This window comes from Corvus brachyrhynchos, unplaced genomic scaffold, assembly GCF_000691975.1.
Source record: "Corvus brachyrhynchos isolate BGI_N302 unplaced genomic scaffold, ASM69197v1 scaffold202, whole genome shotgun sequence".
Lineage (NCBI taxonomy): Eukaryota > Metazoa > Chordata > Aves > Passeriformes > Corvidae > Corvus > Corvus brachyrhynchos.
The window spans coordinates 7816406-7837823 of record NW_008238132.1 but is presented as its reverse complement, the minus strand read 5'-3'; the positions used below and the strand labels follow the sequence as shown (position 1 = coordinate 7837823).

General features: G+C 40.0%; 1 protein-coding gene across 2 annotated transcripts; it reads right to left on the bottom strand.

Moving 5' to 3' along the window:
- Positions 1-71: 71 nt before the first annotated feature.
- Positions 72-20034, bottom strand: SERPINE3 (serpin family E member 3). 2 transcript variants are annotated; one of them, XM_017733651.1, is made up of 9 exons: positions 19736-20033; positions 18609-18903; positions 12946-13173; positions 12348-12545; positions 7743-7941; positions 6596-6696; positions 4446-4532; positions 2729-2812; positions 72-694 (listed from the first exon to the last, which is right to left on the bottom strand). In XM_017733651.1, the coding sequence occupies exons 1-9, from the start codon at positions 19859-19861 to the stop codon at positions 654-656; spliced, it is 1359 nt and encodes a 452-aa protein (XP_017589140.1). In that variant the 5' UTR covers positions 19862-20033; the 3' UTR covers positions 72-653. The 2 variants fall into 2 exon arrangements, with proteins under 2 accessions (XP_017589140.1, XP_017589139.1); XM_017733650.1 differs by having other exon boundaries at positions 72-2812; positions 19736-20034.
- Between the last annotated feature and the right edge of the window lie 1384 nt (positions 20035-21418).

Here is a 21418-nt window from a genome sequence, read left to right as displayed (position 1 = left end):
TTAGTGGTGGACTTGGCAGTGCTGGACTAATGGTTGGACTTGATGATCTGAGAGGTATTTTCCAGCCTTAATGACTATGATTCTGTGTCAGTTTTGAAACAGCCTTTCAACTTCATTTTCTTTTCACAGCATTTTGCTGCTTGCTTGTTACCTTGCTATATCAGCTGGACTATAACTGTCTGAAGTCAGATTGAATTTCAATTTTATTCTTAAGCTTTTGACTTCAGGACAGGGAAATAAAATCATGTTTGAAAAAGAACATATTACAAGGCTTTCTTGTGGGCTGCTTTCATTCAGATGACCTACATACTCAGCAACAGTCAAGCTAACTTTAGCCATGATGAAATTGAAGAGAAGCTGTTGGCTCATATTGTTGAACATTTAGGAGGCTAAACCCGTTCCATTTTTTTGCAAATGTTTATTTGGATACTGTCTTTGCTGTAGTTGTGGTGCTGATGATTCCTAGATAGCTGTAACTTTCCACAGTGTCTACAATGGAATAAGGTAGTGGAGGGCTTAGCACTTGCTTTTTCTTAGAAAAGTGAGATGCTTAAAACTGTGTTTTAATAAATACATACAATGTAGCCTTTAATTTCATTGGAGGAAAGCTCATTATAAGAGGAACAGAAGTCAGAGTATGTGTTTAATGCTTATTATGAAGGATTTGTAACTCTTCCTATAAAGAGTACTGAACCTGTAAATGAAAACAACATTAACATTATTTCATTTTGGGGCCACATTTTCAAAGTGTAGTATGGTTTAAATACATAAGTTAGGCATGGAATTAGCAGATCATAGAATCATTGCTTATGTGGGAAAACTGACTGCAATTGCATGCTTGTCTTAAAATAACTTAAACATTTCTGTGTTAAAAAACACCTTTGCTAATAATTGGTAGCCCAAACCAGAAACCTGACACAATCTGAAACTTAACACTGAGCAAAACAGAACCTCAGTTCATTGCTTTGTGTTTATATTTTAGTTACAGAAGAGAATGAAATGACTGCCTCAGATTCATTGGATGTGTGTTTGGTTGTTTGTGTTGCTGTTACCTTGCCTGCCCTCCAAAGGGAATGTGCTCAAACCTGAAGTTCAGATTAAAAAACTCTAAACTTTTTCAATTATTTTGAGCAGGACTATGCTATTTTAAGTCTTAGAAAAGATATTTCTGCTATTACTAGAAAATTCATGCAATGAACGCTTTTGGTCTGCATAAAGATTCATTATGAACTTTACAGGCATAGAAGTTTTAAGCACTTTTAGACAGGTGGATGAAAAATAGATCTTGTTCACCCTTTCAAGTTTTCCATACCTCAATAACTTGAGTCACTAAGTCTGAGCAAACAAAATGATTGAATGTTTTCACTTTTTCCATTAAAAAGCTTGAATTACAGAAATATAGTTGATTTTGGGTTGATTTGAAGGTACATATTTTATGCTTCACATAAAAATCCTATTTTACAATCTGATTTCCTTCCTCTTTATATAAATTATATGTGTATATATATAGTAAACTGACCATTTTATTCACCAAAATAAGTTTGTTCTTAATCCTGAAGAGTCTGTGGCTCAGGTTTCATAGGTGAGATTATTAATGCCTTTTTATTTTAAAATTCTGCATTTGCCAAGTAAAATACTTTTATTCACTGACTGGTAATGATTGCCAAAGCATATTTAAAACAAAGGCCCCACCAAGCTAGTAATTTTCTCTTTAGGTGCTTGCACTGTGGTAAAAATCTAAGATACAGGTTTTTAGAGCAAAATGTTACATATACAGGTATTCACTGACTAAGAGAACAGTGTGTGTTGCTTGGAAGCCGATAAGGAAAATGATTCCTGTCTTTGTGCTAGGCCCCAGTGTTTTACTGAAGCCTATAAATGTCTATATGTTCCCTGAAAATCTAAATGGCTGTGACCCCAGTTATGAGAGAAATTTGGTGGTTTGAACGATTTTTAGGAAAATACTTCAGATGCAAAATTACTGCATTGTTAAGGATGGTAAGAGTTCTTGGAGAGCCTGATGCTTCAGAGTAGCAAGTACCTGCTAAATGGTGCATAATGCAGTTCTTTATTACTGCCAACAAGCTGTGGGGTGTTTTCTTTTGGCAGAGATTCTGCAGTAACTTAATGTGAGTGGACATCTGAAATGAGACATATGATCTGCTACTGAAGCTAAAGGAGCACTGTGATGCTTCACTCTAAGACATGCTCTGCAGTTCTGTTGGGGATTTTTGTGTGGCTTTTGTTTGGGGGCTAGGGAAGGCCATGTGGAAGAAAAGAGTTAACAGTTGCAAAGAAACATGCATATTTTGGCAGAAGTCTGTTTGCTATCAGTATAGGCACAAATAAGTTTCCTTTATAGGGAAATTTCTATTTTAACTACTTCAGATGTTAATCCAGCTGATCCAGCCCATTTGTAATTTGAATTGCCTGTGAAGATCAGTTCCTGATGCTGGAATGTTCAGCATCTCTGAGATCTTTCTATTGCCTATAATTTTGATAGAAATTTTTTGAGCACATACTGCTCGTCCAAAGAAGAGGCTAATCTGGCTTCCTTGACTTCTATGACTGTTACACGTTCTTTTTAAGGAAATTATGCTTTAAAACCCCAAACCCCACTGTTTCCATGGCTGTAGAAGTTTCCTGGACTAAAGAACAGCATGCTGTTTGTATTGATTTCAGTGCTACTTGTGAGGGATTATCCTCCTGAAAGGAAGAGCATGCATACCTGTATTAGCTTGTCTCAGGAAAAACATGAAAGGTCGGTCTGCTTTAAAAATAGGTGTTCGAGATCTTTTTAGTAAGACCATTGCTGTAATGCAACAAAGAAAAAACTCATTCAAATGCATCTGTTTTCTTTCTGTCTTCTGTACAGTGCCCTCAAGGTCTGATGGTTAGTACCTTGACTATTGAGTTGCTCCTCTGCTTTAAGACTGAAAACAACAACTTTATCCAACAGTGAAGTTAGTCTGGCAGAATTAACAAGTCAAGAGTTGTGAGACTACATGCCAGTGATTTGTGCATATTTCAATGCTGAATGGAGTCTGCCTGGAGTTGGATATCAAAAGTAATTTTTGTTGTCATTACATCCCTAACTGCTGAAGTCATACCATGCTATTGCCTCACCTGTTAGCCAATTCCTAGCTATGCTGTTCTGGTGGAAAAGATAAGCAAGGCACAAAGGTAGTTCCTTATCCAAATGGGAGACAAGCAGCAGAGAAATACCTATGTCATCCTGGAATTTCTCTTGTCAGAGCTCTCAAAAAACCCTAAGTATCCTCAACTCAGTTTATGACTGTCTTTCCTCTCTCTGGTTGTGGGTTAATTATTAGACTAAATAAAGAGTTTTTAAGAATTATGATGGTTCAGCTATTACTAAAGTACATTTTGTTTAAATGAATTCTTCTTTGTAGCTATATAGTGTTAAGAATACATTGTCAAACACCCCTCCTCCCCCGGCCCCAAAACGAAATCCACCAGATCTGGATTATTTTTTGAACAGTTAAAACAATGAAATTAGCTTGAATATTCAAGTGAGACAGTAAAACTAGTTTGAGAGGCACTATTTTAGTGCTTGTAAAAAGAACAAATGTGCCTAGTTTCAAGTCGTCATGTCATCTGGACTAGATCCAGAACTTTTAAAGTAAACAATAAATGTAATTATGCTTTTAAAAATCTGCTTGTTAACTTGGTCCGACTGCAGTTAAGGGATGCTTTGGCATTGGTTTCAAGGGGCTAAAGATCTATTCCCCTTAGTCTTTGGTACATAATTGAAGTCACCTAAAAGCTTTTATTTTGTATGAGGCTTTCCACAAAGTAATTAAAAATATTAAAATTGTTACAAAAGTTAAAACTGTACAGCTCTGCAGAAAGGTTGACTTAGTTATGTTAGATGTTCTCTGTACACCTACATATGTAGGTGTATAGACACATATGTGTGTCTTATTCGGAGTTGTTTCTAGAGGAATACTGAATACATCAGTGCAGGTGTGCTCAGGTTCTTTTTGGCATTGCAGCTGTGGGATGTTGGAGTGAGGGGATGTGCAACAGGTTGGGCACCACAGTGAGATGCACTGCTGTGCTCCCTACATGCCTCTTGAATTCCTTCCTGGGAGCAAGGAGAAGTGGTAGAGTGTCCTGGTCCCCAGCCAAGGACCACCAGCATTTGTGATGTGAAGTACATCTATCATTGGTGCAGTGCCAGATTTTCTCTGGACTGGCAAAGTTGGTTTTTCATTTGAGCCATTACACCTTAGTTGGACATAAAAAATTAAAAGTTCTTATGAATAATTAGAAAGGTAAAATGGAAGTATGTTAAATACAAAAGTTTGTTAGTCATACATATAAATGCTACAGTGGTTGGTTCTTTTGTTTTAAATAAAAGACTAGTAGTTGGTTTTGTAGTGATAAACTCCAGAAGTGACAAGTTTGAATATTTGTTTTACCTGTAGCTCCCGATGCCTTTGTACCATCTTCTGTTACTTCAATCTCTGCTTTGTGAATAGCTTCTGAAATATAAAGGCTATCTTGCTCTGCAAAACGCCAAAAATTAATAAGTTATTTTCTGCATTTCATTATGAGCATATTTTTTAAAAATAATCAGAATGCTTTTACCTTTTTGTCCCCTGCAGAATCTAAGGATCATATAACTATTAGGTATTTCAGCCATCTTTGACCATTTTCCTACTATGTGCATAACAGTGGATTAGATGCTGAATGGGAGTTACTAGTTTGAGCGGTCTCCAGGTTGTGGTGGAAGGCAAGGTTACATGGTGAGAATAGAAACTTTGATTAACAGTGTGAGGACAATCAGAGAACCGAAGAACCCTTGGAAAGGAAATTGTAGAAAAACTGCTCTTCAGGAAGAAACCATGGGACTGTGACATAAAATGAATCTTGGAAAAGAATTAATTTCAGAAAGATAGTGAGGAGAGTGTTGCAAGTCTGCTTCTCTCCAGCTGAGTGCAGAGGGCAGAAAATGGGAAGGTTGAGAGTTTTTTCTTTCTTCTCTGAACTCAAGGTTCAAGTCCAACGTGTAAGTGACATCAAAGGAATGCTAAAAGAGTATTTTATCTACTTGCCTTAATTTTGTCCTGTCAGAAAAACTGGGATGGAAGCAAGCAGGACAAAACTACAGAGAGGCAGAATTTAAAAAAGTAGATAAATCTTACACATTTTTGAGAAAAAAAAAATAGATGCTTTCAGGTATAAAAAAGCTATTCCAGGTCTGAAATGAGGTAACACATTTGTTTGCTAAACGTGATCTGAGAGTAAATATTCTGAAGATTATGCTTCTGCTTCATACAGAAGAGGAAATGAAAACTTACCTATTTTTTTTTTTTCAACTGTATCTATTGGTTAAGATACATTTTCCTTGTAAACTCTGCCTTACAGAACTCTTAGGCTACCTAGAACTCTACTCCTATGACACAGAAGAATAGAACTGAGAAGGGTCTCAGCATATCCTTTGTTCCATAACCCTGCCAGGGCAGGATCAAATACTTCTACAAGCTTTATCCTGTATGCCAAAAGCCATGGAGTTGTGAACATAGGAAGGAAGCTGCTAAATGTTATTGTTTATGGAATTAATTTCCCAGAAATATTTATCTTATTTAAATAGATATTAACTTTATAAAATACATCCTTGTGTAGTTTATCAGTATATTAACATTTGTTTGCAATAAGCAAAGCAACAGTGGCCAGTAACAAATTATTTTAATGTGCATCTATGTGCAGTCTGAGATCTATATTGCAACAGAACGTTGCTATGTTCACTTTTAAAAGCAGCATAAAAAACTCCATGAATAATGTGCTTTCTGAGGTTCATCCCAGGAAAGCAACTTTTCTTTAAAAGCAGGTTTGTCTGAATTGGAGCGATTTCATTTATTCACTCACATGCGCAAGAATGTGAGCTGCTTGCTGGGCAGCTACCACTCCAAGTCTTTACTGTGAGCAGAAATTACTAAGTTGATATATTTTGTTGCTGGAAGGAGTCAAAAGAAAAAGAATAGATAATTTGGGTTCTTTTTTTTGTGTTTAATATTAAATGGGGACAAATTTTCCGAGGAGCAGAAGAATTTGAGTGTACCAAACCCAAGAATTTAATCATAAGAGCAGTATTTTAGCAAAGGGAAAGCATAACTTTGTATACTGATTACTGGATTAGCAAGACAATATAGCCTGGGCATAAACCAGTATTCTTTGCAGTGGCAGGAGTTGGAATATAGACTTGTTGGACCAGCATCCCTCGCTGTTAAATAACTATTTAAAAACACAAATAGGAATGCAAGTTTTACTAAAGCATCCTAAATTTCTGAATAAATAGGCATTTTTCCAGGCCTATGCTGTGTTGACAGTTTTAATCTTAAAGAGAAGAAAAAAGTAAGTTCAAGACCAAAATCAAACCTTTTTCAGGTTCCACTTTCCTACAGAACAGCTCAAAATACAATTGCAGTTGAGCGTGAATTGTGCTTTAGAGTTTCACAGATAACGAAGTACAATCACTTCAGAAGACCCAGGTCTAACAAATCATTCAAATGTAAGAGTTTACAACTATTGTGTCAAGGATCATTTTGTATTCAGTCAAGCCTCTTACCTGAAATGCCTTTAAAATTAGCAGTGATAGGATCAAATGCATCTCTAATTCCCAAGGCAGAAAAAGCTGTCGTTAGGTCAAAAAGGCTTCGGATACTAAACCTGAAATTAATATGATAGACTTTATTTAAATGCAGGATTTGTAGAGTTTTGTAGAATTAAAAGGTGTTAACAGACACAATTTATTTCAAGCCTTTGCATTTCATCCATCTCTTCCTGTTTGAGCCCAGTGCATTGTCTGATTAAGTGTACTTGCAGAAAAGCAGCTCACCTACCCCTGAAGACATTAACAGAAGGAATCCCTCTGTTGCAATCAGATTGCTATTAAGTCTTCTTGACGTGTGAATTCTGCATTTTCCCAAAGTGTTCTCTTTTTAATGTTTTTTTTTTGCTGTAGCAAATGGCCCTTGGGAACATTTCCCTAAAATTAGCTTAAAGAAAACAAATACTAATGTACAAACTGTTTTTCAGTCCTTTGTTAATGTGATGAATGCATTGTAGGAGAGGTGTAATGAAGCCCTTCCTTGCTGATCTGTATAGTAGATACAGCCACACAAGGCCTTCTGCACCTCATTCCTCCTACTATGCAATGTCATAGGAGTAGATGGAAAATATCTCCAGCATAGGTGTTTGCTAAAACAACTGACTAAAGTGGAAAATGGATGACTGAAACCTGCTTTGTGCATGGAAAGGTGGTTATGGCTGCTGGAGGGAGGCCAAGCTCTTTGTCCAGTGCTTTTTTAGTATTCTGAAAAGTTTAAAAAGATAGAAATAGCATGTACTTACAAGGTTATATATTTATTCTTCCTTAAGCTAAGAAAAAAATGAGTGTGGGAAAGGCCCACCAGCATTTCTCTGTTTTAGATCCTTAAAGGATTTATACCCCAAACAAATTGTAAGTAAAAGCTGTAGGATCAACAGAAATACTTAGGTTTTTTTAAAACAGTACAGGGTATAACTAGAAAGTCTTGTCATTCCTGGCTCACCTCTTTGTGGTTTAAGAAAGGGTTAGAGCATCTCTGATCATGTGATGAATAATGAAACCAAAAGCATGTAATTTGATTTTGCTCACACACTGCTCATGTCAGCACTGTTGCACGGAATTCTGACAGCTGAAGTAGTGAATCCGTTCTGCTAACCTTGCTTACCTAGGCAGAAAAATGTCCATCTTTGTTCTCTTCAAGCTGTTGGCCCAGAGGGTTATGGTTTTGGCAGAAAGGTGAGACTCAATCTGGGACAAAGGTGTTCTTTTGTGGCTGGGAAGCACTAGGAACATGCTGAGTTTCTCCCCCAGGTAGGGTAACTCGACCACGCTGAAAGCCTCCAGAGCTGCAGTCTGGAACTGACCTTTGGGTGGGCAAAGAGAGATTTTATTTCATCATTCAAGTGGGAAAAAAAAACCCTGAACCCACAGTCCTTGCTGTGGTCAGCAGACAGTTCAGAACAGCTGTGGTGGGGTGGAAGGAGTGGTCTCCAGTGCCAGGGCTCCTGTAGCCAGCTCAGGTTGCTGTTAACTCACAGCAGTCTCATCTGAACAGAGCTGAGTGTGTCAGAGACAGATATCTTGGCAGAGCAGTTCTAATGCCACTCATGGCACCTGAAGCACCACCTCAACAGAGCATGGATATTTTATTACTTTTTCATATAACAGCTGTCAACCTTGCTCAGAGTGTGGGGACAAAAACCCCAAAACTACCAAGGCAATGACAGCAACTGTGATGACTCTTCCCACAATGTATGTTCTTTGAATAAACTTACAATTTTATAATATTTTTCAGTAAAATTTTACTACAGTAGACAGGAATTACAAAAATAGAAAGCAGAGTGTCCTACTTAATTAATTGAAACCTACTTTGGCTCATGTTTCCATCTTTACTACCTTTAAAAATCAATTTTAACCTTGTTTCAAGAAACAAATAGTTCTATTACACAAGAGCTAGCATATGCTTATTTAAACATGAACTATTTATTTCTTTTTTATTTAAGCACCAAACTTATAACTTTTGAAAATCCAGGTGCAGAGACCTCTCACAATCAGATGAAGGTTGCAAAAAGTAGTCTCAGAAGTAAAAGTTGGAGAGCTTCCAAACTTGCATTTAGTTTTACAGCAATTTGTAACAGCCATTTAAAAGTACCGTTTTCATCCCACATTCCAAAGAGCAGTTAATCCAGGCATTTCTAATGGTCTCTGTTATACAGTAGAACAGATTCAGCTGTCACAATTTTGCTTCCTTATTTTTCCATCTGAGAATCCAATAGGTAGCATTTCAGGAACACTCAGCAATAGCTAGTGGGCCAGGAGTTAAATGCAACTTAACTACAAGGCGCAGATGAAAGCCTTACTGCCTTTACTGCAGGCCATCCAAAATATTAATTCTACTTCTCCTTCACCCAGGTGTAGCAATTCTATCTTCAAGGGTAGATGCTCACACTCTCTGAGTCAGGGGTTGTAAATAACTGTATATAGACAGCTTGTGTTCATAATATCTGAATATTTGGCAGTAAATGCGTAGCTCCAGGTTGTCTCAAATATTTAGTGTACAGTGTTTGTAAGTTTTGTAGATATGGACTAGATAGGATTCATTATGTGTTGATTGTTCTGCTAGATTAAATTTTGGACTCTTAGATGAGCCCTCCTGCCTTGCAACATGGAGAATTGCTCTGTTAAAACCAACTCCCAGCATGTGGATCATTTGCTGGAAAAAGATGTTCTGGTTTCTAATGGACAAGCAAGGAAGATTTATATTTGCAGTGCACTGGACATGAGTGGTTTAATTTGTAGGCATGCTGATATTTTGAAGTCAGCACATTCTGCACAAAGGTTATACAGTCCTTCTTTATCAATTAGAAAGAAAGCCAAAGACTTTAGATAATTATTGAATCAGAACATTTAGTGTTCCTTGCTTGAACTGATTTTGAGCATCCCATAAGGATTACACATATGCTAAATTACAATTCAGACGTTCTTAACAAATTGCTTGGAAAAATGAATATGTAAAATAGTTGTGGTGTTTAAGAAGTGTGTGTGAACAGTAATGTTGACATTTTCTTAGAGCAGTCTTACTTGTCCCCAGGCTGGTTTGTTCTGCATGGCAATGTTAAAAGGATAAACAATGTTGTAAATGGTGCAATTGATAACAGGCCACATCTTATCTTTCTCACTCTGTGTTTTGGATCCTGGTGGGAGACAGCTGCTAGCATTTAATAATGAAGGAAAGTTATCTCAGTCCTCTGTTTAGTTGTACTGAACCAGTGTTTTGCATTAATTTTAAAGTGATTTGTTAGAAATGTTTCTGGATTTTTTAGAGACAGAGATTGAATTGGCCCAATCAAATCTGACAATCAGCAAATTTTAAATAATCCCTCTATTTCGGCTTTCCTCAAAAGTCTCTCCAGCTGCAGAGAGCTCACACATTTCAGGCAGGAGGAAAGGTGATCCAAATATTTTTCTAATTTTCCTCTTCTGTGCAAAAATTTAGTGCTTTAGCTACCTACTTAAGGATGATAGGATGGAGTCTATGTTTAGGCAAGTGGTCAGAAGAGCACAACAAATGATTTCACATCAAGTTTGCTAGGACTCTGGGGCAAATATATGGTCAGACAATGCAGCTCAGCTGTGGAATTCCTGGTCACTGGCTTTACCTGAGCTCTCTACTTGCATAAGCACTGGTAGCCCCCTGCCTTCTCTCATTTAATAATCTGGGGCCTGAATGATCACCACCCCAAGAATATGAGAAGAACTTGGATGTGGAATTGCAAATGAGTCAGCAAAGGTTTTTAATAGCCTGAGGTCTCAGTTGTTTCCCGTGACTAGAAAACAGGAGTACATTTGTAAGAGAAAGAAGGCAATCTGGGAAACTTTAGGTCTGTCTTTGAGAAGTTTTAGGGCTTACTCTGGAGAAAAGAATGATCAGGTTGCAGAGGGAAATAGAAAGTGGGATCAATTGAAATATCACAGACTAGCAAAAAAAACTATAAACTTTTTTGGCTTAATAACTACTTTGATAGAAAGGCATAGATCCAGCCATCTAGTTTTAACTAAAACATTAAACACGGTTTCACTGTGCCACTATTTACAGGTAGAAGTGGTGGCACTTAGAACAAGAAAAGCAAGGCAGCAAGCAGCCACTTGAAGGGAGAACCACAATGAGCAAAGGTAAAAGAGGGGCTCCCAGGTTGAAAAGGGTCACTAGTAGCTTTCCTAAGTGTTGTCAACACTCAAGACTTCTATAAAAGACAAACAGTGAGACTGCCATGAAGATTGGAGTGGTGGACGTCAACTGGTGATTCAAAAACACACAAAAAAAGTTATATACCTCTGGAGATTTCCCTCCCCTTGATTTACCTAGGAAAAAAGTGCCAAAAGGAAAAAGGTCCAGGTGGGGCCAACCTTGAGTAACTGCCCCGAGCTGGTTCTGCAATACACTATGCAAGGTATTTTTAGCAAGGCATAGAAATGGTGAAAACATTTTATCAAGCATGTGTATGCCCTCATTAGAAGTTTTGTGTACATTTCTGGTCATTTATTTTCTAGAAAGACTAATTTAAATTGGAAAAGTGCAAAAAAGAACTAGTAGAGAATTTGGAGCATTTGGTTTTTGAATAGTTTAGAAGAGCCTGGCATCTTCATCTTAGCTAACAGGAAATTGAGAGAAAGCTTGGTGACTTGCAATTAATTTGGGAGTAAATATCAAAACTGAAGAGAAATTATTTAACTTAAAGGATAAAGCAGGCGTGATGTTAAGATACAAATTTGTCTTGAAAAAATTTAGATTTGGAAATGGAAAGATTTTTACCCAAGTGCAGTTCTGAAATTTAGAGCAGGAGGGAAAGGAGCTTTTTATGTTTTGGAAGAGATTGTATAGCTAACTGGCATAACTCCTGGTGGCAGAAAATTAAGCCTGCAACATGAGTCCTTCTGTCAGCAACCCACATACACCAAGCCTTTTCAATGTAGCCTACACTGTATTCATATATTATACAAATAAAAGTTTTACCTATATTTATACTGTTTTAAGCCCGTGCTAAGATCATCCACTGATTTAGTACAAGTGACATAAGAATTTCTCCCCTTTTTCTTGCAGAATTTGTCCCTGAAGATCTGCAGTTTTTCCCTAAAGCCTTGGAGACAGGCTAATGACCAGTGCTACAGGTCTGCCATGCTGGTGCTCCTGGTTATACTCTGCTCCCTCTGGTGCTCACACATTCAAGGGACAGTGATTAGGCTGAGGGGCCAGGAAATTTCTTATTCATCCAACAAATCAAATTGGTAGGGGCTTAATATCGTTCTAGTCTTAATTGCCCCTCTGTCATGGGGTCAAATGTGCTTCCTGCAGTACCCCCTTCCTAGCCAGCTTTATTTAACCAGCTCCATGCTATTGTAAAGGACTTTGTATAGTGCAGTACTCTCAGTCTCTCATCTCTCTTTCTCCTGGCACATTACATTGGTGCCTTTTGATATTTTCCTACAGCTTGCAAGTTTGTTATGGAGTACTGGGAGGTGTTGGTCTGTGAGGGATGGGACAAGGACAGTAGCTATTTTAGGAACCATTTTGAACCCAGGATCTGTTTCATGATTGCCTGAGATTATGAGGAGTCAATTTGGTCACCTGGATGGTCTCTTCATTTGATGGGACTTCTTCTGTGACTTCTTCAAGTTGGGAAAATAACGCATCTTAGTGTGGTATCTGTGGAAATTAAATAAATCTGTTCCATGTTGTACAGTCGATCAAATATGGATCAAGGACAGTTACCATAGTTAACTTCAGCTGTGTGGTGCATGGTAGGCACTTTCAGGGTCAAGCCTTCTGCTGTGGTAAAAGGCAACATCTGGGTATCCATAAAGGAAAACTTCTTTTGCCATATGCTTCTGAAGTATAGGGTGCTCACCAGGGTGACCTGGCTGAGTGACGACCCAGCGCTCTCCAATGTCATCCCACGCACATTCCCATCTGCATGGAAAAGAGAAAGGGAGGGGGACACAGGCAGTCCTACGTGCCCAGGCCTAAAGGCCAGGCCCATGTGACTAAGTAAAGCAATAAATATGGTCCAAGGGGAATTTGACTGTTCCTCATTAAAACTGAGAACACTGCAAAGGATTGCCTTTTTAAAATAATCAGAACAAGGCCAAGTGGTTTTCCAGCTTGACACTGCTCATGGATTCAGACCTATTCCAGCTCTTTCTTCACATTACAAATGAGTGTTAAGAATTAGGTTTCCTGGCTTTCAGCCTTAGTTTGGACAACACGGATTGTGGCAAAAAACTGTATGCTTGGTTAAATGGAATTTCTCCCATTACTCTTATTTTACATTTCATTCATGTGCAACCATTTTTGTGGGTCCCTATGTTACCTGCAGGGTCAGTGGTGATCCATTCCTGTATGTGGGTTGTGTTGGGGTCAGTGAGGTTGTTTTGCAGCAGGCTGCTGTTGGCCCAGCGTGCAGCGCGCTCAGCGAAGTCGGGCAAGAGCTGCACACCCACGTCCACAAAGAGGGAGCATCCCAGCTGGACCACTGTGCCTTGGATGGAGTCAGCCACTGCTTCATCCACCGTGTGCAGGAAGTCCTGCACGCTTTGATCTGCCAGGCAAGAGAGAGAAACTGCAATAGTTGTGCTGAGGCTAAGGATAGCAGAGATCGCCCCACGGCTCTGCAGCTCTCAGTTCCAGTGCTGACACTGGTGTCCTCTGATTGTTCAAGCCCTGTAACAACTGGAGCACCCTTGACTTTATGGGGTATTACTGTCAAGCGCTGCTGCCAAAGGTGGTGATGCACTGGGCCTTGGCAGCCTCTCTTCATGTGTCTGTAGAAATCACTGCAGTGCAGATGTGTCAAGCGGCTGATCTCACACCAGGCTCACAGCTCTGTGCAGACACAGTTCTTAACAGTGCATAGGTATTTATTCTTTCTTGAGCACTCTCTAAATTCCCGTCAGTGAGGTCTAGTGCCTCTGTCCATGGCTGGCTGAGCTGCCAATGCCACAACACCTCTATCTCCTTCTCCTGATGTTATCCACCTATCCCAGGAAAGGCATTTCCCTGATGGCTCCTCTGCCACCCTTGGCCCTTAGATGTTGTTTGATTTCTTGAAGAATGGTGACCCAAACTGGCCCAGGATTGCTGACGAGCCCTGGCAATCCTGAACCGAGCTGAGAGGTTGCTTCATGTCTTACAATTGACTCTTTTATTTATACAGCCCACAAGAGTGGGCTTTTGTTTTTTGAGTACAATTATATTTTCCATTCAATATTATTATTTTTTTTAATTCTTAAGATTCCTCAGATCCTTTCCTAAAACCTCTACTCTTTGATTCACGGTTCCCCAACTCAAATGACTGGTTATTCCTTCTAAATGTAGAATTTTGCACTTGTCCTTACTGAATTGTATCCTATTCAGTTCACACATTAACCTGATTTTCCAGGATCCTATTAAATACCATTCTGGTCTTCCAAAATTCTTGTAGCAGTTACAAGCTTGATGTCATTCCAAAATTCAATAATCTATTCTCTAGTTTGCTGTCTACTAATGAAAAGAATTGAATGGTGCCCTGGTCTCCTGTTTCTGGAAAGCTCATTGTAGTTCAGCAGTGGTGGCTTCTGTGATGGATGTAGGGTTGAGGTGTGGGCCCAGAAGGAACCCAAGTCCTGCAAACTTAGAGAATCTCATGTTTTTAAAATAAAAAAATTTCCCATGGACTCTCTTGAAGGGTGATTTAGCCGCCATTATTCTGCTCATTGCAGTGATTTCTGATGGAATGGCTCATGCCAAAGTGACTTCCTGAGACCTGGGCCTCTCACCCTGTCGGAACAATGTTTATGGACTCTGTGTCAAATATTCTCAAAATTCCTGTGTTTGTGGTTGTCATAGGTTAGCAAGCATAGTCCCGGAAGGGATGTCCTTGTTAAGGGGTGCTTACAGTTTCCTCTGGGAACTGATAGAACCTATCAGCTGGCCAGTTTGAATATGGACAATTCTCTAAGCCACTTAAAGTTGTGACCACCTCTGTGATCCACATTTAAGAATAGGCAAACTCCCCCCCAAGCTCTCTCTCGTTTCCGACGCTGGGACAGGTGGCTGCGGGCCCCGTGTGGGGGCCAGCGGGCCACGGCCATCCTGGGTCGATGGACCTGTTCCAGCCGTGGAACCCCCCCGAGATAGGCAGATGCTGACGCAGCTGTAATTTCATGAGAAGTTTGGACCGGGAGAGATGAACCAGATGAGGACTTTTGCTCCAAATGGGAAAGGAGAAAACCTCAGTCCGTAGAGATGAACCAGATGAGGACTTTTGCTCCAAATGGGAAAGGAGAAAACCTCAGTCCGTAGAGATGAACCAGATGAGGACTTTTGCTCCAAACGGGAAAGGAGAAAACCTCAGTCCCTAGAGATGAACCAGATGAGGACTTTTGCTCCAAATGGGAAAGGAGAAAACCTCAGTTCCTAGAGATGCTCCCAGAGATAGTCCTAACGATGAAGATGATGAAGACCCTTTGCTCCCAGGGAAGGAGAAGGGCCTCTGTTTTTGTTTCTGAACGGCTCAACCTTAAAATTGTACCCCAAAAAACTTCAAGAGTGGACCCTCGAAAGCAGTTGCGGGAAAAGCTGCAAGTCGGGGGAAAGGACTCACACGCAGGCAGAGAGACTCCTCTTCCTAAATGGACTGAACAATATTTGGAAGTGGGCGGCTGTCTCGTTGTGATAATGTTTTCATAGCATGAGCAAGAAGAGACTTCTCTTTCTAAATGGACTGAACAAGGTTATTATGGAAGTGGTAAACAGACTGAACATCTTAAGGGTTGTCTTTTTCAATTGTCAGTGGGAGAAGGGAGGAAGGTGGGGGGAGGAGGAGAGTTCTGAAGGTGGTATAATTTTTTTTTTTTTCCTCTTTTAGGTCTGTTAATAAACTTCTTTATATTCTTTCAAGTTTGGTGCCTGTTTTGCATTTCTCCTTATTCTTATCTCACAGCAGATAAACAGTAATGAGTATTTTGGACCAAACCACTACACTAAATTGGTGTTTCTGCCCGGTTACAAACCGAACCCGCGACAGTGGTTCAGCCCCTTTCACGTCTCTCTTGTTGTGTTTTGGAGGAGTCCTTCTTACATCTGCGTAATAAAAGTCTTGTTGAGATTGCTACTTGCCTTTAAAGCATTTTCAACAGGTTCCTCCTTCTATAGCTAAGTTTTCATGAGGACTGGGGAATGGCTGGAGCACTGCTTTTCTTCAGCAAGACATGTCTGTGGGACCACCAGGACCTTTCTGATTTCCGCACCTGGTGCCCCGGTTTCTGTGTGAAACCTCAGTAGCTCACTGCTATATATGAATTGCTGGCCTCCATCTCAAAGGGAGGGTCAGTATGGTGTCCCTTGCTTCTCTACTTGGCTCAGGTGCTCCTCTGCCTCAGCTGGAAGCCCTGGAGTGCCCTGGGCAGCTCACAGGTGTCTGTTGCCCCATGCTCACAGCTGAGCTCACCATTATGGGCTGGTTGGCAATCTCTGTTTTAAGAGTGGCAATGAGAGTGACCATTCAGTTTCTCTTGTCACCTGTGGGTGTAGGCAGAGATGGAGGGTGGTCAGACAGGACTGTCACCTGGGACAGGGGGGTTTTGGGGCTGAAAATCAGGGAAGTCAATGCCACCTGGACCAACCTGTCCCAGGTTGATCAAGTCAAGAGGCTCAAGTCAAGGGCAGGATTGCCATGAGCTCCCAGCTGCCAGACAGGTCATCAGGAGACTTTCACTGCATTGGTTCATATTCTTCATGGGGTAAATGAGAGTTTCAGTTTATCAATTTCCGCCACCTGAGAATCCAGTGTGTGTTTTCTGACCTAATAGTGCTGCTTTAATAAGCTGCAGGAAGACTCATCACCTTTTGGAAGTTTGATATTAAAATTTAGTTTTGTTCCTCTTCAAGGGATAAAATATGGAACTCTTTGAATGGTTGTCTAGAAAAGTGGCGTGGTCTGAGGTGTAAAGTATTATTCTTGTGTGTTTTGCACTAGTATGGGAGCACTTGGCGAGCTCTTTGGAAGATGTGAGAAGTCAAAGATGGCAAATTTGAAGCAGATGTGAATGTGAGGAGTGGTATCCCAAGCTTGTAAATTCACCAAAGGGCTTAGCTCACCAAAGTCCCAAATTCTTACCTGGACAACAGCTCAAAATTTCTCTAAAATACTCTATTGTTAATTAAATAAAACAGCAAGAAGAAAGAATTATAAAGCATGTAATTTTGCCTGGGCTGTCTACAGATACATCCCATTATACATTGTTATACTGTTTTTGTTAGTACTAGAATAAAGGTGAACAAATTTTCCAAACATTGAAAGAAGATTACAAGTGCAAGTAAGAGCAGATTCTCTGTGAACAGTGTATGAGCCATCAATCTTTTCATTGTTTTCAGCCTGCTAAGGTTTTAACCATATCCTTTTTAGGGCAGACCAACAGAAACATTAATGCAAACATCTATTGGAAGAAAGAAAACTTATGACATATGCCTACGTATACAATTTGGGTTTATTCATCTTATAGGAAATTTCATCTAAGTATTTAATGTATTTATTTGATTTAGACTATTTGAGGAAGGAAGTGGTTTCCTTCCCCATTACTGGAAATACACTGTTATAACCAATAACAATAGATCCCATACTACTTTATTATCACATTCATGCATTAATATTACTGAAAGCCAAAGCTCATGTGGTTTGTGCCACAGACAGCTAAAATGGAGAAAATTGTCTGCTTGCCATGATGTGCCACATGAGAAGAAGAGAGCATAAAAGTGCTAGCAGGTCATTAACAAGCCCTGCACTTCTCTTTGTTATATTTTCTGTGGAGATCTGTGCTTGAATTTCACTATGAAATGTTACTCTGTAAGGTCCTTTCATAACAACTGAACCCCTAATGACCAGAAGTGTCAAGCAAGCTATAATCCTTGCATGAATTAATGTTGTTTACGAACTGAATTTGTAGAAATAGGAGTCCAATAGGCAAGACTTCATTTTATCAGCTGCTCACAATTTAGATGCACTGTCCTTGTGTCAGTACATGCAGCTGTATCTGTATGGATCAGCCAGAGTTAGCTCTTACTGCTGTGGTGGTGTTGAATATCAATGCTGTACAGAACTGTGTGGTGGCTGAGGCAGGTTACACCACAGGACGATGAAATTACTGTGGGTTTCAGTCTTCATACCCTGAACGTAAATTTTGTGCTGAGAAACAGCAGTGTTATCTCTATACGTAAGTATTGAATGTAAGCTGCAAATTCTGAGGATGAGGCAGTCATCTGCTTTTCATAAACATTCTGCCCATAATGTAAAATAGTTTTTGACATGTGATTCGAGATGGTAGGATAATCCAGAGTTAAAATGAAAACAGCATCCTTAAATTCAACTGACTTAATGCTGGCTTTAAAGACATCTGTCTTTCCCATATCCCTTCCAAATTCCCAGTGAGTTTTATATTTTAGCCTGCTTTCAGAGAAAGATGCAATTGCACTATCCATCTGTCAATGTAAATATCTGTCTACCAGTCTCCTTCTGATAACTTTTCATCTTTTTGGCCAGTTGTAATAACATTAGAAAAGTCTTAAAGATAATTCAGCTTCTACAGGTTTCATAAAATTCATTAGTGGGATAGGAGAGAAAACGACTGTTCTTTGCCTGGCACCTCTTTTCAGAACACACAAAGGAGACCAGGACACAGTGGACACGATGGACTTCTGGGAAACCTGGAGCAATTCTGCTATTCATGGAAGTAGCTTTTCTAGATGTAGCTGTATTTTGTGTCATAAGAGAGTAAGTACTGATTCAGAAAAAAAGAGGAATAATAACCTGTGTATCAACTACCCCCTTGAGTTTCCTTTGTCCATCTGATACCTGGCTATCAAAGATGGAGAAAACTACATCTTGCAGTGAGACAGAAAGTAGAAGTTTAGTATGATATGTACAATTCCTGTCACCTTAGTAAAGCTGTGAATTTTTTGCAAAATGCAAAACAATAAGTATTTTTTTAAGTACATTACCATGAATGCTGTATCCTAGGGCATCTTGCAGCTCCATAAAGGTATTTCCTTGAGCTCCAAACTGCAGCAGCTCCAAAGAAACAGCCACACTTGCTGGGGAGACTACCAGATTGGTTCTGTTCTCTGCTTCAGACACGTGCTGGTAGAGACTGATGGCAAATTCAGTCTTCAGCTCTTTCAGCTCATCATAGGAGATGCAGTTCCCTTTGGTTAAGCAGCAAGCAGACAGGATAAATGCAGAGAATAAAATCGGCAACATGAAGATGAGCTGGGAACAGTCTCCACCAGTTAATACCTGCAATTAATGACACAGATGTATTTAGAAAAGCAATAGTCTGAGCTGGCAGAGGAACTCTCCATCAGTGTTGAGATATCACTTGCAATAGTAATGATCACTGTCAAAGTACTTGTCCAGGTCTACTCAGTATCTATTGTCATTAAAAAAAAAAAGAAAGAAAATAAATATGTATGGTCATGCTGATGACTCGTTGACTGAAAAGAATTGGATTTTCCAGAATGCTGTGGTTTATAAGATGGTTTGCCATTACAGAGCATGGAGACACACAGCCCCTTGGTTAAAAACTAGCTACCTGCACACATGATGGGACACCTCAGTGCAGTCTCCATGCTGCTGAGCACCCACAGCTTTCTGTCCCTAGCAGAAAGGGGGTCACACTCAGCACTCCGAGAAGGAAGGCCACCCCTTGTGAGGTACAGAAATCTAATTGGAGTCTCCAAGCTGGGCTTTAGATCCAAGTTTACAAAAGGCTGGCTTCAAATTCCCCCCTCTGCCCCCCACCGATATTCCTTCCATGAAATTTACCCCAGCGAAAGAAAAGGTTGTATTTGCAAAAGGCTCCAGTGCTTGCAGCACAAAATCACGGCATCGGATTTTTATGGGAAATCAAGCATTGGTCAACGTTATATTAAGAGACATTTAGATTCATATTTAAAGGAATAATGCTAAAATGACAGAATAGTTTTCCTTACAGAATTTCACCTTTTGAAGATTGTATGCAAGTGTATTTTAAAAATTACTGCACCTTCTTTCACCTCAGGATTTCCTACAAATCTTTCTCCATGCCCTTTGCTCTAGAGAGCACCTCTAATGCTTTGTATTTACTCACAGTTAGCTCTGTTAAATTGTCTTGCCTTTCTGTGTCCTTCTGGGTGCCTGAATGGAAGCTGCCTATGAGCGTCTTGTCTCCTTCTTTAATAGGTAGTGGAGCAAAGACTAAGTCATGAGACTGCATTTAAAGGGATAGTCAGTGATCAGAGTCTCTGTCGGCGATGTCTGTACCACTCTGTCCAAATTCCTGTAGGCTACAAGCTCTATGGAGAGCCAGGCAAAGCAGCATGCCACTGACCAGCAAATCCAAGGCAAGGAACAAAAAGGTACACATGGAGATAGGGTCAGCAACTTCCTTGCAAGCCCTGCTCGAGCCTCATGAGACTTGTGACCTGCTGGTACCGAGCAAGGCATCTCCTATCTCTCTTCCCACCCCCCTCCTCCTTTTATATGAATTCCATTGATTCCTCTGCCACAAAGGGGAAGAGAAAGGGCTCTCTGTGTACCAGGCACACAGCTACTTTTTACCCCCACTTTGAAACCTTATTCAGAAATCCCATGCAATTAAAATGTCTTTATTTCCTTTTTTTTTAATTAATGCCATCCAAAATAGCAAGGTTTTCTCTCACTCTTTAGTTTCCAGAAGGAAAGAAACCAAGTGCTGTGCTTGAAGGAGAGTGAATGAGGAAGGAGCTGCTTTGAATGGACCAGAAGCAGAAGAGCTGTGGTTGTGACTGCTTTAAAAGCAGCTGCAGCTGTTCATGGCTTTCTTCATGTGATGGGATCAAATTCTGCCCATCATATTCACAGGTTCAGCCTCACAGCTTCACAATGCCACCTAACGCAAGGAGGATTGGGCTTAAAAATTGGTGTAAAACTGCAGCTTATTGATTTTCCCAGAGTTTGATGTTATGTATACACTTGGCTATTTCACAACATACATTCTTGTTTCAAGTGGGAAAGAAGACATTGGGGAAAAGGTCATTACAATCAAGCAATAGTTTAGGTGCTACTGTTTTACTCTTAGCAGGGAAGGAACAGCCACACAATGGAATTAGGGCCCAAGTGAGAATGAAGCCATGGGCCTCTTCTTGTGCTGTTTGTCTCTTCCTGCTGTTTGGAGAATATGCCAGAATAGATGCAGATATTGGGGTCTGTTTCAGCATCTTGGGATTTAGACCTCATTCCTGCCAGGACTGACGAAACGCAAGAGCTTGGTCAGTCACAGTGTGGTACAACAGGCAGAGACGTAGTTTTGACACAGATTTCAATGGCAGTGTTTTCATGCTGAAAATGGCATTTGGGCTTAGGGGTTTGGCTGAATGAGGACCTCTCTGCTGAAGTTATCACTAAAAGTTTCCACTGGAGTGGAGATGTATTCAGAGGGAATGGAACAGAGCCCACCAAGTGATTTCTCGAAGGGCTCAGAGCTGTCAACAGATAAATTAACTCTGGTCACTGGTGAGGACTGTACAGCTGGATTTAATGTGGTGCTCCCGGAGGCTCTGGACCTGAAAAGACAGTTCCCCTGTGTCCTGCTTGATACTCTCCTGTGGATTTATTAAGATTTAAAAGAAAGATGGGAAGTCCCTGAAGGTTTTAGGCATTACTGTCAAAAAATAACATTCAATTCCCACTTTGCAAAAATGTTGTTATTCAGATTTGGGATATGTATTTACGGAAGACATAATTGAAAATTAGACCTAGTAAAAATGTTGTGGAAGACAGTGTAGTTTCAGCA

Bases quoted from the DNA above. Each gene is read 5' to 3' on its own strand.
- SERPINE3 (XM_017733650.1), bottom strand. From the start codon at position 19,861: ATGCAGTCTCATGACTTAGTCTTTGCTCCACTACCTATTAAAGAAGGA. The intron at 18,904-19,735 runs GTGAGTAAATAC...CATTAATTGCAG, and splicing joins ACAATTTAACAGAGCTAACT to GTATTAACTGGTGGAGACTG. The intron at 12,546-12,945 runs GTAACATAGGGA...TTTTCCATGCAG, and splicing joins GATCACCACTGACCCTGCAG to ATGGGAATGTGCGTGGGATG.